This window comes from Mercenaria mercenaria, chromosome 4 (assembly GCF_021730395.1).
Source record: "Mercenaria mercenaria strain notata chromosome 4, MADL_Memer_1, whole genome shotgun sequence".
NCBI lineage: Eukaryota > Metazoa > Mollusca > Bivalvia > Venerida > Veneridae > Mercenaria > Mercenaria mercenaria.
Window position 1 is genome coordinate 80,054,708 of NC_069364.1, and position 18,711 is coordinate 80,073,418.

At 35.4% G+C, this 18,711-nt stretch overlaps 1 protein-coding gene across 2 annotated transcripts in view; it reads right to left on the reverse strand.

The window, feature by feature from the left end:
* Positions 1 to 18,711, reverse strand: part of LOC123553019 (RING finger protein 17-like) — a 108,742-nt gene that overhangs the window by 5,236 nt on the left and 84,795 nt on the right. For both annotated transcript variants that reach the window (XM_053541765.1, XM_053541766.1), the window contains exons 33-40: positions 16,597 to 16,719; positions 15,206 to 15,292; positions 13,384 to 13,539; positions 12,600 to 12,686; positions 11,030 to 11,198; positions 5,332 to 5,467; positions 3,687 to 3,849; positions 1,545 to 1,651 (exon numbers count right to left, since the gene is read on the reverse strand). In XM_053541765.1, coding sequence (XP_053397740.1) covers positions 1,545 to 1,651; positions 3,687 to 3,849; positions 5,332 to 5,467; positions 11,030 to 11,198; positions 12,600 to 12,686; positions 13,384 to 13,539; positions 15,206 to 15,292; positions 16,597 to 16,719 — 1,028 coding nt within the window. The remainder of the gene's footprint in view (positions 1 to 1,544; positions 1,652 to 3,686; positions 3,850 to 5,331; positions 5,468 to 11,029; positions 11,199 to 12,599; positions 12,687 to 13,383; positions 13,540 to 15,205; positions 15,293 to 16,596; positions 16,720 to 18,711) is intronic.

Sequence of the window (18,711 nt, forward strand, 5' to 3'; positions counted from 1 at the left end):
TGAATCAAACCCATTTAGTAACTAGAGATGCTTTTGAGAAAAGCGCATGTCTCCAACAACTGCCTAATTTTCTAAATAGTAAGTCAGTCTTTAGAGCACATGTGCATGCACTTTTTTGACACCAAAATGGACCCTATTACTACTTTTAAAAGTAGTATAGGCGCTTTTTGAGTCCAAAATTTGCGCAAAAATTCTGAGGTGTTTTGGTAATTCAAGGGCCATAATTGGAAGTGCCTGGGCACGATTTGGCTAGTTATCAAACTTGTCCGAGCACTTATTGGCAAACACATTTTGTTCGTTTATTTATTTGGGTTTTACGGCGCACCAACACAGTATAGGTTATATGGCGCCAAACAGGACTACATTTTGTTCAAGTTTGGTGAAGATCGGATGAGAAATGTTCAACTTAAAGAGTGTGGACAAGCTTTGTGACAGACACACAGACTGGAGTATATCAATATGTCTCCCACATCACTGTGTGGTGGGAGACATAATAACCTAGATGTAGTGAAAATGCATCAAAATTAACCTTAAATTCTATGTACATGAAGTAAAAGGGGGCATAATTCATGAAAAATTGGTACCAGAGTTATGCACCTTGTGTCATATGATGAGGGTGATAAGGTGGAACAAATATTTCAAGCTTAAATTAAATCAATTTAGTAATAACTGAGATAGAATATAAGTGCATCAAAACTTTAACCTGAAATTCTTGATGAAAAGGGGAGATAATTGATGACATAATGGCGCAAGAGTTATGGCTCTTGTGACGTGTGATGTGTGTGATGCAGTTGAACAACTATTTTAAGTTTGAATCAAATCCATCTACTAATAACTGAGATAGAGTGAAAGTGCATCAAACTTTAACCTGGAATCTAAGTCAAAAGTTGGGGATAATTCTTTAAAAATATTGGTACTCTAGAGTTATGGACCTTGTATCATATGATGTGGGAGATGATGTGGAACCACTACTTTCAGTTTGAATAAAATCCATTTAGTAATAATTGAGATAGAGTGAAAGTGCCTCAAAACCTCAACCTGAAATTCTAAGTAAAAAGGGGGGATAATTCATGAAATATTGGTGTAAGAGTTATAGCTCTTGTGCCAGATGATGTTGATGATGATGAGGAATAACTATTTTAAGTTTAAAGCAAATCCATCAAGTAATTACAGTGATATGGAGAAAAAAGAGAAAGTGTAAAAAAAAAACTTTAAACCAAGGTGGGGACACAGAAAGACGTCGACGCCAGGGTGAGTAGGATAGCTCTCCATATACTTCGTATAGTCAAGCTAAAAAGTTGGTAACAATGTCTATATTTGGTTGAAACAAGAAATTTTGAAGAAGTCCTACAAAGGGATGGACAAAAGACAACAACATAAATATCCCTTTTTCAAAGTTATGAACATATAACTACTAAATAAAGAAGTTTTTAACAAGTATAAACTTAAGTCGTATTAAGTTACCAATATCGGAAGTGTCATAACAGTTTTTCTAAGACGCAAAGTAAACTAAGTTTGTCTGCATATATCAAATGAATACTGACCGTGAAGAAGTATTAAGCTGTATATATCCACCGTCAATCACAGACTGATACACATACCCAGCATCTTCACTTCCTTCATACAGTTCTACTCTCAATGGATCATCTTTCTGTTCATATTAAAACAAAACCATTTATTGTACACTCGTAAATTTTTGTTTTTCAACAACTCTTACAGACAAGATTTAAAATAAGCATATTTTAAAGCAATTTCAGACTTCTTAAACATTTATACAGTTCTCCCATGAGCATACAAGCAATCATACAACTGCATAATTATACACATACATATAACAAATATTTTTAATTGATAGAACTTGATGTGTACAAATTAAGTTAAAACACACTTTAAAATCAACATCTGTCATATCACTTACAAAATCCTGCCAATCCCATTAGTGACTAGATTTTTCTTTTTCAGAATCTTACTACAGCCTAAAAAAGTTTCGTAGCAAACACCAGACATACAACAACTTCAGCAGGGTGGAATTTTTCAGTTAACACTACATTTACTATAAGTTTTGTCAACATAAGACTTTAAACAATTCTGGCAGGGAGAATGAGAGCTGTAACTTCAGGCGATTAATACCTCTGGACACCACTCTGATACATGGTAAGTGACTATGACCTTTCAGTATGACCTTGACCTTGCCAAGGCTTGGATGTAGTGACCTAATATGCACCCAAGGTATCATCTTGATTAGGTAAAAAGTTGATGCTAGCATTATGAAAATCCTTTAGATATACATGTGATCTCCCGCCCGGGAGGGTCAAAATCCTGATTTTTTCACCTTGCCTCCTGTCTCCCGACCAAAACCATAATTCTCCCGCTTTTCAAAAAAATCAAAAAATAATAATAATAAAAAAAAAATCAGTATTATGACTGGGTTGATAATTACCGAGGAGTGGGCCAAACATGTTAATCAAAGTGTCACCGATGTTGTGTATTATACATGTTTGACACACATGTAGCTGGAGAAAGGTTGTTTCACAGGTGATTGATAACATGTTTTGTTTGACAGGGATTAGACAAGCAGGGCCTTTCCACCTGTCTCACAGGCAATATCGCCATCTAATGCCTAAATTTATTAGGCTCCTTTTTTACCATTGAGCAAAAAATCCGAGTCATAAGAAATAATATCCAGCTTGAAATGAATTTCTGATTATCAATAAGTTTGTCGGTTGGAAAAACCAACCATTACGTTTTAGAACATGACTGTTATTTCCCCTTGCAGTTACGCCATTTTCTCCAATGTTACCAATTAATTTGTACTAAAATCGGACTATTTCATGAAAATTGGATGAAAACACACATCATTTATTTGTAAACATCTAAACTTACTTTTGTAAGGGTACAATACATGTTGCTTTCTGTTTCTGTCTTTCTGTCAAAATCATTTATGATCAGTATTTTTATACGAAAGTGGGTGGGGTAAGGAATTTACATAATTTATGAGTTGTGTTCAGACCAATTTAGAGCATCGTCTTTTTCTTCAGTCCTCGAATAGAATAATGTTAATGCATGTTCACTACTATTTCAGACCTAAATTGAGACTTTGTTTCTACAAATTTAATCTGTTAAGAAAGTTTAAAGTTAGAACAAGAGGGAGCTTCTGTAAGACAGCATGCTCGACTTTTCTCAGTGATTGACTCTGAATTAAAGCTTTGCCAGTAAAAGGGGCAATGAAAGCTTTGCCAGTAAAAGGGGCATAATAGTCAATAGCTTTGAATGTAACAGAGATATTGGACATTATATAAAACTTTAACCAAAATATGTAAGTTAAAAAGTGGCATAACTCTGTCAAAATTCTAATCAAGAGTTATGAGGATTGTTTTTTTCTGGTGTAGACTTATGTGTTATTGTGTGGCCTAAAATGTTGGATTTCGTCTCTAAGTTTTGTGTCCGCGTGCTTAATTTATGTCGATAAAAAACCTCCAGTTTTGAGACCCCAACTCCAGCTGAAAAATGGCAAACCTCCAGTTTTGGGATTCTGAACTTATCACATGTACGCTTTAGTGGTCAGGAAGACATGGAGCTAACATAAATCTAAGCTATTTCATCCTCAGTCTCTTAATGTGTCTTAGACCTTGGCCTTAATGACTTGGGTGTTTAGTAAGAACAGGCTTACAAGAAAATGAACTTACTACAACTTTAGCAAGGAGAGGTTTATTAGCAACAACAGACATCATCTCCACTAGAGCATTCTTTGTCCATGAGACAGTGTTAGCAGCTGGCTTTAATTTAGACAATCTGCATCTCAAAGCTTGACATGGCAGATTGAGGTAACTGGGTGGAATCGCCCGCAATCTAAAATAAGAATACATATAAGCAGTCCGAAATTATTTCTTTTGAATTCCAAACATAAAGGTTCTATTCTAAATACAAGTAAGTCTGTAAGTTATAACTTGTTCACTTTAAACAGACATGAACTACATTAATGATAATCTGGTATTCTTCCTCTAAATTTCATCAAATACTTAAAGCTGGCATGTTGTAATTGCTTTTATACCTTATTTTCTAGTGTAAATAATATGTGTCACGATCTACTTCAGTAAACATTAGTAAAATTTCAAACAAATAAACTCGTGCAAACAGTTATTTCATAAGACAGCAACCTTCATTGAGTTTAAAGAACAGAACCGTATTAGCAGATATATTTTTATAACTCTAAAGCAAGTGTGATAAATATCAATCATTAAAATCTAAGTAATTTCATGTTTAACTGTACTGGTTCAGTGCCTAAATCCGGACAGTGCTTAATAATTCGGACACCGTTTAAAAATGCTTTACGATTAATTATTATTTTTTACTGAAATGAACAGGATCGACGCAAACGAAAGCTTTGATGACCAGCTGTCAACAACAGTGTACGAATGTAAGCTTTTCCAGAGAAAACTACCTTCAAATATCCGCACCGCATAAAATGAACACTGTGTGTGTTGGGGGATGACGTCATATAGCGCGCGCCAGTTTATTGCGGTCCAACAAGGTACTGATTAAATAAGAAAAATATTCTGCCTATTGCAGACGACTCTTTTTGTTTGCTGATCGAAACTGATGTAAAAACATGTTTTAGAATTCTGTACTACCCTCAGTATTTATTTAAAAGATTTAACCAATTTCTGTTATATATCAATTAATTCAATAGAAAAAAAAATGCCAGCATTTTGCAGACAAGGGAAGCAATTCATTAAATAAAATCGGCACAGTGTCATTATAATGATCCCCGTAGTTGTGTCAAAATGTATAATGACAGCGACAGAATCTGCATGTAAGAAAGAATAATTTTAAACATTAATTTTTGCTCAGACAAATTCTATTATATTATTGTTATATTTGGCAATTATATATTTAAAGTTAGAAACTAGTCCATATGATCACGTGATGAACAGGTAATAAAATTTTATTAGGACGGAGATGTTTGTATATATCTACAGGGCTCTATTTGATTGCTTTATTTTAAACGAAGTCCTATTTATTGTTTTTTTTGGATGCACTAGTCGTTGCAGTTTATACCCAAATATTGTCCAAATATTTAAGCACTCTGAAGGTAAATTTTGACAGCTTTTACTGGCCCAATTCAGATGACATTTTTATGATGAAATCAGCAATATACGATTTTGTTGTTTTGCATAGAGATTTATAAAGAACCTAAAATTATACAGTTAAAAGTTTGTGCACGTGTGGTTTCATTATGCAAAGTTACTGTCAAAAACCCACCAAAAGTGTCCGGATTTAGGCACTGGACCAGTAGAGGATTAAACTGACTATGCATACGAAAAGACTTACTTATTGTATGTGATGATTTCTGAGTTTCCATAGTCCACAAACAAAACAAGAATCTGTTGAGTTTCTTGATAAACAGTGATTATCACAGCTCTGTACCAACACTGATCGTAACCAAATTGTGCACAACATGGTAAACCTGTAACATGATACAGAATAGAGGTCAAACTGTTTGTAGCCAAACTGCACAACATGGTAAAGCTGTAATATGATACAGAATAGAGGTTTACACTGGACATAACCAAACTGTGTACAACATGGTAAACCTGTAACATGGTATAGAATAGAGGCTAACACTGATCATAACCAAACTGTGTACAACATGGTAAACCTGTAACATGATACAGAATAGAGGCTAACACTGGTCATAACCAAATTGTGTATAACATGGTAAACAAGAAACATGATACAAAATAGAAGTCAAACTGGTATGAAACATGGTCAACCTATAACATGACACAAAATAAAGGTCTCACTTGTCACAGTCTAACTGTGAACAACATGATAACCTGTAACATGATAAAGAATTTAGGTCTAAATGGTCATAGTCAAACTGTGTACAACTAGGCAAATTTGTAACATGATACAATATATCTGTCTCACTGATCATAGCCAAACTTGCACTACACAGTTAACGTGTAACGTGATAAAAAATAGAAATTAAACAATCAAAGCCAAACTCTGTACAGCATAGTCAACCTGCTAAACTGCGTACGCCACAGTCAACCTGTACCATGATATATAGCACAAGTCACACTACAGTAAATCTATGATGTAAATGCTAATATGACAACACCTCTGTAAACTTGATAATACTCAGAACACTGATGTCATGTCAACCTACTTGTAGCAACAAACAAGAAATGCCATCATATTCATTCTGATTTACTATTATACAGGAGACACACCAGAATTGACAAAATAAATATCATCTTTGTCCTACTGATTTCCTTGTAACACTATGAATCGGTTACAACGAACTCATTAAGTAATTTCACCAAACATAACCTCTTCATCCTGTTTAAATTAAGTAAAGCACACTTCTGCTATACAAATGTATATTATTTCTTGAGCATAGGTCACAATGAACATAACGAAACTGTGCACAGCCTCATAGATCTGTAACTTGTTTACAACCAGTCTGAGCAAAAATGGAAAAACTTCAAAATAGTACCGTAATTGGCCTATTATAGGTCGCACTCGTGTATAGGACGCAGTGAAAAAAATATCAACAGAATTCTGGAAAAATGCTTATACACATGTAAAGAGAATCTCTTGCTCTGGACTGTCCATATTTAGATTAAAACTACATGTATTTAAACAGAGAATTCTTCTCATTTTAATTAATTTCAATCCTTAGGGTAGTATGAATTACAATTTATCTAAAAAAAAATTTACTTATCCGAATTTATGTTTGTCCAAAATTCTCTATAGTTTCTGACACAAACTCGCCAGCCTTTGCTAAATTTTTGCATGTTGTGCAAGTATTTAAATTGAAAAGCATTTGAAACTCTGTGTAAGCACTAAACTGCCGCATCCTCTGATCACTCCATGAATACTGACGCCAGCGAAAATGAAAGTACACTCTGGCATGTGGGGGTAAAATGATGTAATTTTAATTGTTTTGAACATTACAGACCTGCGACTATGATGTTATTGGATCATTCTGAAATCTCGCATGCACATGTTTACAATTGCCTCAAGGGAAGGATTAAACGGTTAATTGTTTGCAGATTGTGACAGTAGGTGGTAAGATAATTAATGCCTCGGGCGTGAATTTCTTGATGAACAAGAGGATTATTGACAACAATCAAAATTATGTTTTAAGACTAGTATTTTATTGTAAAATGTGTGAAAACACTCCGGGAAAGTTTTACACAGGTTTTGTTAACAAGAGCTGTCTGTAAGACAGTGTGCTCCACTATTCGGGTATTTGACAGTAAAATGAATATGTCTCAATAAGAGACCTCTACTTTAAAAGGAAGATACACCAAGGGGCATATTTCTGTTAAGAACACATATTATAGTTATTCGGATTGTTACCACGAATGCAGATGATAATGGTAAAGATATATTTTGAGTTTCAAGTCATTATCTTATTTTAGTGTTTCATCTAGCGCTATTTAGCCTGGCGCAGCGCCAGGCCCTTTTAAGCCCCGCCCACTTGCCCTAACTGCCGCCCGAAACTCTTAAAAGTTAAACATGTTTAAAGTGGAGAGCAATAATTATACATAAGTAGCGGCGAGTTGAATATTTGTTATGTATGATAAAAGTTTTGTTTTCACGAGTGAGTGAATCAAGTACATTATGAAATGGATTAATTAATGTGAATGATAAACGATTAAAGACGTTTTACGGTTTACAATATTAATTAATTATTGTGTTAGAAAACTTGTTAATCGCAAAGAAGATTTGAAAATAACTGACGACAGAATTACTGCGGCGTGGATCTAAAACGTAATTGGAATCATACAGGTAATTATATGTAATATTTCTTGCACTAATTATTAGCACAGAAATTGTTATTTTTTTTCCAAAATTTTGACGAAAACGCATCGTAAATTAAGGCAAGATGCCGTCTGAAAAACGGACACTTACAAATACAACTCCAAAATGAGAGAGCTAAAATAGCTAAAACAAATCAATCTCTTACTTCATTCTTCCGTGTTGCACAAAGGTAAATATGTAATAGAATTTTTCTATTCACGATCGCGATGAATTCCAAGTGGACTGCAAATTGGAATGCACAGATTTTTCTTTAAAACATAATATAGACTCTACTGTTCTGTAGTTTTATAGATCTAAAGTTTTGTTTGACAATGTTTTATGATTTTTTTTCCAACACAATGGAAGTGTTCTACAGAATGATGAAGGTTGTTGTAAAATACTGCTTCCAATTTTATAGATGAAAGAAATACTTTTTTAAATGAAATGAAATTTATTTGCTTGTTGATTTAATTTTTACTTTTCATTTTCAGCACCAATACAGGCACAGAGGTTGCAACAGAAACCACTGTCACGGAAATGTCGGTACCACAGAACAGGAAAATCCTGAAACCCCACAAGATTGGTAGTGATAAAGCCAAGCACAAAGTGTTTTCTTTTGTGTAACACTAGAGACTATATCTTACCTGTTTATATCATTAGATATCATATATCTATTTATATCATTAGTATCAAGAAATTAGAGAAAAGCCAATTATGTGTAAGGTTGTACATAATAAAAGTGTTCTAAACTGTTGATTTGTTTTTTTTAAATGATCATTACAGTAAACTAGAGTAACTAGAAAAGTACTGTAATTTCCAGGAAGCTATGGTAGTTGGTAAGTACTGGTACTAAATTGCCAGGAAATATGTTTAATCATTACGATGGTAGTGAGCTGTGTAGACTACCACTTGAACAAATGTCATGAATTGTGATGGAACTTGTTGTCAAAGATCAGTTTGACATCTGCAATTGTGAGCAAAAGAATGTATTTTCTCCAAAACTATGGGTATATAACTGATACAATTGCTATTGAAAGATGGTGTAAAAATAGCCCAAAATGCAGGAAATCGCATGCTCAATTTCAAAATTTTCCCCGGACCCCCCTAACACAGGCCCTCATTCTTCAGCACCCAGCCCCTTTTCAAGTCTAGATACAACACTATATTTAGTACCAAAGTTATGTCCAGAAAACGAAGTTTGTTAAAAAAATTAAGTATGAAAGGGGCATAATCTGGTCAAAAATACAAATCAGAGTTATGGGGATTGATACCACACATGCAGATGATGATAAAGATACATTTTAAGTTTCAAGTCTTTATCTTATATTGCATTAAGTTATATCCAGAAAGCGAAGATTGCAAAAAAACTTCAAGTACAAAAGGGGCATAATTCTGTCAAAAATACAATTAGAGTTATGGGGTTTGTAACCACACAGTCATGCAGATGATGATTATAAAGAAGTGTTCTTAATTTCAAGTCATTATCTTTTAAAGTACCAAAGATATGTCTATAAACGAAGCTTTAGAAAAAATTTAACATGAAAATAATTCCAAGTATAACAACTTTGTGACCTTGAGCTTGGGTATAATGGGCCCAGCCCCTGCACATACTTTGTTTGTAAGCTGGACAATGTTTATGTGAACTAACAGTAAGATATAAGCAATATTCTAATACGACCAGCGAATAACCTATATACATGTAGAGCAAAATCCATCTCGGGTTATTCTGCAATATACCACTCGCGTGCAATGACGTCATGCGATCCAGGTGCGTAGCAGTCATAAAAAGTAGTTACTACTTTTTTTTAACACTTTGATACTAGTATGCCGTGTTAGAATCGAAATAATAAGTTCCCAAGTGTGATTTATCGTAGAATAACCAGAGTTTTTCGTTTTTAGGCCTATGGCCTTCATGATATATTCTTACGCATAAGAACTCAAAAGTCGGGTTATTCTACAATAAACCACGTTTGGGAACTTATTATTTCTTAAGTAACAAAGATATGACAGAAAAACAAAGGTTGCCAAAAAACTTTAACCTTAAAAATAACTGGACAATGTTTACGTGAAGCTACAGTAAGATATAAGCAACAGTAACAAAGATATAACAGAAAAACAAAGGTTGCCAAAAAACTTTAACCTTAAAAATAACCCAAGTATAACATCTGGTGACCTTGACCTAGGGTATAATGGGCTCAGCCCCTACACCTACTTTTGTTTGTATACTGGACAATGTTTATGTGAAGTTACAGTAAGATATAAGCAATATTCTAACACGACCAGCGAATAACCTATGACAGAAAAACAAAGGTTGTCGAAAAACTTTAACCAAGAAAGGTCATGCCGACGCTGGGGCGAGCAGAATAGCCTCCCTATTCTCCGAATAGTGAAGCTAAAAACTTAATGATCAGTTACAGAAAGGCGTTGTAAAATATATTTTAATGAAAAACAGCATTTATTTATCTTAAGATTTTACGTGAGCTCTTAATTTTCCATTTTATACAAAAGTAATTTAAGAGGCCGGGTCCCAATACCGGCTATTAGCTATACCGGAGTCATTGCTATTTACTTCCTTGAATTCTCTTCAATATAAAGGTATGCGTTGTAAACAAAGATCGATTTTCTTAATTTTGAGTCGAGGGAAATGTTTCGTCTTTTTCTATCCCCATATATAGGACGCACCGGTCCTTCCAGACCAGAATCTCGGTAAAAAATGTGCGTCTTATATTCGTAGGATGACGGTATATATTATTGTCCAAAGTTCCAAGTTTTTTCCTCTATGCTGGACAATTCATACATGTACATTACTTCACATGTAAATACAGAATTTTTTTTTGTTGGGTTAATTGTTACACCAACACAATTTGTATAGTGACTTTTGAAGCTTTTAATGGTAGCGGATGACCCTAGGTGCCCCTCCAGGCAATACTACATCATGGCTGGGTAGAACCACAAACTTCGGTAAGCCAGCTATATCCCTTCCTCACATTAAGAACACTACACTCAAGGGAGATTTTGAATCTGCATCCATGAGGGGTGATTTAGTCAGGGACCTTAACCACTCTGCCATGGAGGCCCCTGTGAATACAGAAAAACCTTTATCAGAAGTTACCTTAATTATGCAGCTATATTAGCCAGATCCTTTCATTCTTTTTACCTCAATCTACTAGCCACTTACAGCAAGAAGTCCTAGAAAGAAAATCTCAAAAATTACCTATGTGAGGTACCGGTATAGCTGGTAAGGTGGGAGCTGCATGGTAAAGATCTGATGACAGTTTCTCCAACTTCTCCAGCTGTTTGTTCCTTTTGATAACTTTTTTCATGTGAGGATCGTTAATATCCATTTCATCTGTTACACCTACTTTACTTGGCTGTATGTAAACCTTTAAATAACACAGTCTATTACTTACATTATATTTAATGACAATGTTCAAGGATGAATTTTTTTGTTTTTGTTGGGTATAAAATTACACAAACAAGTTTTTGTCGTGTGGCGATTTTCCAGCTATTACTGGTGAAGGAAGACTGCAGGTGCCTCTATAAATGTCTTTTCAGTCATGGGCGGCATCTGGGTACAACCAAAAACCTTCTGTAATCCAACTGCAGTGAGTTTGACATACACAAGCAAGAAAAGTATATCCTTACTGTTGTCATTGCCTACCTTGCAACCATATTCTTTTGAGGTTAATAATGTAATACAATCATTACAGTGCTTATGCTAGCCAAATTTTCTTGTCTGATACTGGTATTATATGTCAGATAACCTAACAAGTTTTCCTGAACTATGTACCAGTAGATCTACGACTTGTTCTCCCAAGGTGTACTTACTGTATTTAGCCATTCTATGTGGGTAATTACAGGATCTGTTGGCATATCTACATGTATTTACAAAATTTGTTGGCTATTCCATGTGTACTTAAACGATCTGTTGTCAATTCTACATGTAAATTACAATATACGTTGAATTGAACATGTACTTGTAATATTTGTTGCCAATTCTACTTGTACTTACAAGATTTGCTGGCAATCTGACATGTATTTACAAAATTTGTTGGCTATTCCACGTGTACTTATAAGATCTGTTGTCAATTCTACATGTAAATTACAATATTTGTTGGCCATTGAACAAGTATTTATAACATTTGTTGGCAATTCTTCATGTACTTACAAGAGTTGTTGGCAATCTGACATGTATTTACAAGATTTGTTGGCAATTCCACGTGTACTTATAAGATCTGTTGTCAATTCTACATGTAAATTACAATATTTGTTGGCCATTGAACAAGTATTTATAATATTTGCTGGCAATTCTACATGTACTTACAAGAGTTGTTGGCAATCTGACATGTATTGACAAGATTTGTTAGCAATTCTACGTGTACTTACAAGATTTGTTGGCAATTTTACATTTACTTACAAGATTTGTTGGCAATTCTACATGTAATTTACAAGATTTGTTGGCAATTCTACATGTACTTACAAGATTTGATGGCAATTCTACATGTAAATTACAAGATTTGTTGGCAATTCTACATGTACTTACAAGATTTGTTGGCAATTCTACATGTAAATTACAAGATTTGTTGGCAATTTTACATGTACTTACAAGATTTGTTGGCAATTCTACATGTACTTACAAGATTTGTTGGCAATTCTACATGTAAATTACAATATTTGTTGGCAATTCTACATGTACTTACAAGAGTTGTTGGCAATTTATGCATATTTACAAGATTTATTTTGCAGTTTTATTGGTGCATGTACAATTCTACATGCATACTTACAATATCTGGCAGTTCTACATGTGTAACCAGCACTGACAACATCTCTTCAAGTTCAGGTGATGTCATCATCTTGAATGGATTTTTATTCTGAAATTAACAATAAAAACAACAATGGCAAAAAGTCAAGAATACTACAACAATTTCATTTACCATGAAATGGGTCAGCTGACCACAGCTGCACCTTACTTTATCCTATTTCATTGAAATAACCTTACCACACTTACTGAGATAATGAACCAATTATGCATGCAAATAAGGACAAATCTTTATATTCATGGTTACTGCTTAGCCTAAATAAACTATATTTTACGCAAAAGGCTGCATTCCTGGGTCAATCACACAGCTTAATCTCTCTGAACACTATCCCAGAGCAAAATACATCTATAAAGACCTGTACTTTCCCCCAGGCTCATTACCTTGGTAAAATAATTCACCAAAGACAAATATTTTCCCTAGGCTCATGTCCTTGCTAAATTAAGTTCTACAAAGACAAAAATTTCTCCAAGGCTCAGGTCTTCAGTAGATTAACGTCTCCAAAGAAAAATTCCCATTCCCTATACACAAGTCCTTGGCAAAATAAACCTTTCCAATGACAAATAGTCCCACCACATAGCCAACTTAGGTCCTTAGTAAATTACCCTCTTTAAAGACAAGTATTTTCCCTAGACTCAGTTCCTTGGTATATTACCCTGCACAACAAACACAATTCAGTCTTTCAAGCAAAAGTTATCTGCTGAGATCACACTGTATTATAGATTCCAAATTGGCCATTTAAATAAATAACCTGTAAAATATGTTCTATCTGAGCACTCTGCATCTCCTGGTCTGTGATATAGTCTCCACGCTGTGCCATACCATAATGTACAAGATGTGTTCCATAGTCTTTACCATTCACCTCTATATTCACTGTCATATGTTCATGCTCATATCCATTCTTCTCCTGTAATATACGAAGTGACTTTTATAAAGATCAAGTCAAAGGCAGACAGAGCTAAGTAACAATTAAAAGCATTTGACCTTTTACAGATGCATTCGGATTTATCTTCTGTGAAAGTGAAATAATTTGAATTTGTTGGCATTTTGTGGTTTCTGCAAAAAACAAGAGGACCATGATGGTCCTGAATCGCTCACCACATGACCCAGTGTTGAACTGATTATGACGTCATTCTTTCTAGTATTTGACATAGTGACCTAGTTTTTGGGCACATGTGACCTAGATATCATCAAGATAAAAAATTCTGACCAATTTTCATGAAGATCCATTGAAAAATATGGCCTCTAGAGAGGTCACAAGGTTTTTCTATTATTTGACCTAATGACCTAGTTTTTGAAGGCACGTGACCCACTTTTAAACTTGAAGATCACATGAAAAATATGGCCTCTAGAGAGGTCACAAGGTTTTTCTATTTTTAGATCTACTGACCTAGTTTTCAACCCCACATGACCCAGTTTCGAACTTGAACTAGATATCATCAAGGTGAACATTCTGACCAATTTTCATTAAGATCCATTGAAAAATATGGCCTCTAGAGAGGACACAAGGTTTTTTTATTTTTAGACCTACTGACCTAGTTTTTGAACGCACGTGACCCAGTTTCGAACTCGACCTAGATATCATCAAGGTGAACATTCTGACCAATTTTCATGAAGATCCATTGAGAGATATGGCCTCTAGAGAGGTCACAAGGTTTTTCTATTTTTAGACCTTCTGACCTAGTTTTTGACCCCACATGACCCAGTTTCCAACTTGACCTAGATATCATCAAGGTGAACATTCTTACCAATATTCATGAAGATCTCATGAAAAATATGGCCTCTAGAGAGGTCACAAGGTTTTTCTATTTTTAGACCTACTGACCTAGTTTTTAACCCCACGTGACCCAGTTTCGAACTTGACCTAGATATCATCAAGGTGAACATTCTGACCAATTTTCATGAAGATCAATTGAAAAATATGGCCTCTAGAAAGGTCACAAGGTTTTTCTATTTTTAGACCTAATGACCTAGTTTTTGACCCCACGCGACCCAGTTTCGAACTTGACCTAGATATCATCAAGGTGAACATTCTGACCAATATTCATGAAGATCTCATGAAAAATATGGCCTCTAGAGAGGTCACAAGGTTTTTCTATTTTTAGACCTTCTGACCTAGTTTTTGACGGCACGTGACCCAGTTTCGAACTTGACCTATATATCATCAAGATGAACATTCTGACCAATTTTCATAAAGATCCCACAAAAAATGTGACCTCTAGAGATGTCACAAGGAAAAGTTTACACACGGACGGACGGACGCTGCGTGATCACAAAAGCTCACCTTGTCACTATGTGCTACTTCATGCAGACATGAATTCATGAACTTTAAATGTTTTAAATATAATAAATCTAAATTTTCTTTATTTCTTTGGATTAAATTTTGAGGATTAGCACAACCAAGACAAAAACTTCTCCATGACACAAGCTAGTTGGATGGGTTTAATATGTAAGACTTCAATGCCAGAATTGAGCCTTGAACCTAACAAGTGAAGAGCAAGTGATTAATATCAGTGGCCTAAATTTCTCCCAAGTTTTGCTACCACTGAAGCCACTAGTACAGTTTTACTTACCATCACAGTTATAATACAGTACTTGTTCACTAGATCTTTGTGAATCATCTCCAGTGTGTTCAGGTCCCATTTACCATTCTCTGTCAGCTGAAAGTAACAAAGTAGCTTAGGGACACTGACTTTATGTATGTCTTCTTGTTTACTGCTTATATAGGATCTTATGGTGACTTCAGAGTCGAGTTAGGGGAGGAAGACCCATACAAATATGGCACAAGACTACTTATTACAACTTCCATCCAGCTGGAAAGTAAGATCTCTGGGTACAACTCCCAACCAGCTGGAAAGTACGATCTCTGGGTACAACTCCCATCCAGCTGGAAAGTAAGATCTCATCTCTGGGTACAACTCCCATCCAGCTGGAAAGTAAGATCTCATCTCTGGGTACAACTCCCAACCAGCTGGAAAGTAAGATCTCTGGGTACAACTCCCAACCAGCTGGAAAATAAGATCTCTGGGTACAACTCCCAAACAGCTGGAAAGTAAGATCTCTGGGTACAACTCCCAACCAGCTGGAAAATAAGATATCTGGGTACAACTCCCATCCAGCTGGAAAGTAAGATCTCTGGGTACAACTCCCAACCAGCTGGACCACCCACACCATGGGATAAAACTCCCACAAACTGGAGAACCTATACCATTGGGTGCAACTCCTGTACACTAGTGTCCACACCACTGGGTACAACATCCACCCAGCTGGACAGCCAGACCACTTGAAACAATTCCTAACCAGATGGGACATTTAAAAAAAAAAAGTAATGAAAAGGTGACCTCTGGTCCTGTTTTGGTCTGAATTTGGAGGAACAGGAGGGGGTATTATCCTTCTTTTATGGTGGTGAGGTGGGGGCTCTCCCTGGAAAACTTTGAAATGTAGAAATGAAATGGTGGCCTTAGGTGCATTTCTGGGTCTGAATTTTGAGAAAATATGATTCCTTTGCCAAAATAATTGGTTGCAACTTTGATGAGTATAGGTCACTTCTCGGCCATCTGGGAGGCACCTGCCCAACTGGGACTGGCCCTGGATCCTGGCCTGCATCCAGCTTGAGAGCCCAGTTCACTGGAAACAACTCCAATCGAGCTGGAGGACTTCCTCAATTTGCTGTCTGGTAAAACCACCATTTAGATGACAGCGATTCAGTGTTAATCTCTTACATTATTTTGCCATAGAAACCCCATACCACTTACACTTATTGAAAATATAAAGACTCTTACTTCAAAAAATTACCATTAAACTAAATTGACCTCTCAAAAATCAGAAACTGCAAAGTCCCATCTTAAATCCCACAGTTCAAAATAAGGTTTTATACAAGAAAGTAGCATAACGACCAACTTTAAAATTGGAGACAAACACCTTAAACAACTGAGTATCCTACAATTTAGTACTATTTACTTACTGGTCTCACATCATGTAGTGTGCATAAAAATGTCTGCTGGGGAATATCAGTAAATTCTTCAATATCAGCACGGAGATCTTCATACCCCACCCACTCACTGTTACCATAGTCAATGAAATGTATCTGAAATTAACATAAGCATCTGCCATAAATGTCAGTTTCTTCTTTACTCCAAATTTTCTAGTAATAACATTGCCACTTTTAAAAGTGACACAGAGTTACTGGTACTGATGATAAACTCGGACAGATGATAAAGTCGATCACCTTTGAATTATTCGATTTCAATTGGTTATTTATATAACTGAACACCTCGTCTTATAGCACTCACTTACAACACCAACTGGTGTAAATAAAAACAAAATTAGTAAATATTCTGTATAAATAAATGACATACATTTATCTGTTTAAAAGATATTTATCCACAATTACTGGGGAAGAGGATGTTTTTGCACATGCTGTCAACACATGAAGGCCTGACATTGGGTCACTTTTCATTACTTGATCTGGAAAGACTGTTGCATCATTTTTGGGAAAGTTTCAATATAATACTATGGAGAAAATTTTGTAAATGACAAAGTGGTCGAATTTATCATCAGTCAATGTTCGTACAGTTCCCATTTTACATACCCCTTTCAGGGCCTCACTTCATGTGAGTTTGCTTACTAAATATAGATTTAAATTATGTAAAGTTTTCAGCAAATGTTAAGCTTTATTTTGATACCAACCATTGATTACAATTTGCAGAAATAAATAAGTTACTGGTAAAAAAACCTCATTTTCTGTCTGGGTTTATCATCAGTACCAGTATTTAAACAAGAGGACCATGATGGTCCTGAATCACTCACCTGTCCCCATTGACCTAGTTTTGAGCATGATGTCGCTTTTTCTATTATTTGACAAAGTGACCTAGTTTTTGAGCTCATGTGACCCAGTTTTGAACTTGACCTAGACATCATAAAGATAAAAATTCTGACCAATTTTCATGAAGATCCATTGCAAAATATGGCCTCTAGAGAGGTCACAAGGTTTTTCTATTATTTGACCTAGTTTTTGAAGGTACGTGACCCAGTTTTGAACTTGATCTAGATAACATCAAGGTGAACATTCTCACCAATTTTCATGAAAATCTCATGAAAAATATGGCCTTTAGAGGTCACAAGGTTTTTCTATTTTTAGACCTGCTGACCTAGTTTTTTAACGGACGTGACCCAGTTTTTAACTTGACCTAGATATCATCAAGGTGAACATTCTCACCAATTTTCATGAAGATCTCATGAAAAATATGGCCTCTAGAGAGGTCACAAGGTTTTTCTATTTTTAGACCTGCTGACCTAGTTTTTGACCCCACGTGACCCAGTTTCGAACTTGACCTAGATATCATCAAGGTAAACATTCAGACCAATTTTTATGAAGATCCACTGAAAAATATGGCCTCTAGGGAGGTCACAAGGTTTTTCTATTTTTAGACCTACTGACCTAGTTTTTGACCCCACGTGACCCAGTTTTGAACTTGACCTAGATATCATCAAGATAAACATTCTCACCAACTTTCATAAAGATCCCATGAAAAATGTGACCTCTAGAGTGGTCACAAGCAAAAGTTTACGGACGGATGACAGACGCCACACGATCAAAAAAGCTCACCTTGTCCCTTTGTGACTGGTGAGCTAAAAAAATGTCCTTAAGCTGCACCACTTTATTTTAACAAATAGTAAGAACAATTCGAACAAGAGGACCATGATGGTCCTGAATCGCTCACCTCTTCCCACATGACCCAGTTTTGAGTATGACGTCGTTTTTTCTATTATTAGACATAGTGACCTAGTTTTTGAGCTCATGTGACCCAGTTTTGAACTTGACCTAGATATTATCAAGATAAAAATTCTGACCAATTTTCATGAAGATCCATTGAAAAATATGGTCTCTAGAGAGGTCACAAGGTTTTTCTATTATTTGACCTATTGACCTAGTTTTCGAAGGTACGTGACCCTGTTTTGAACCTTACATAGATATCATCAAGGTGAACATTCTCACTAATTTTCATGAAGATCTCATGAAAAATATGGCCTCTAGAGAGGTCACAAGGTTTTTCTATTTTTATACCTACTGGCCTAG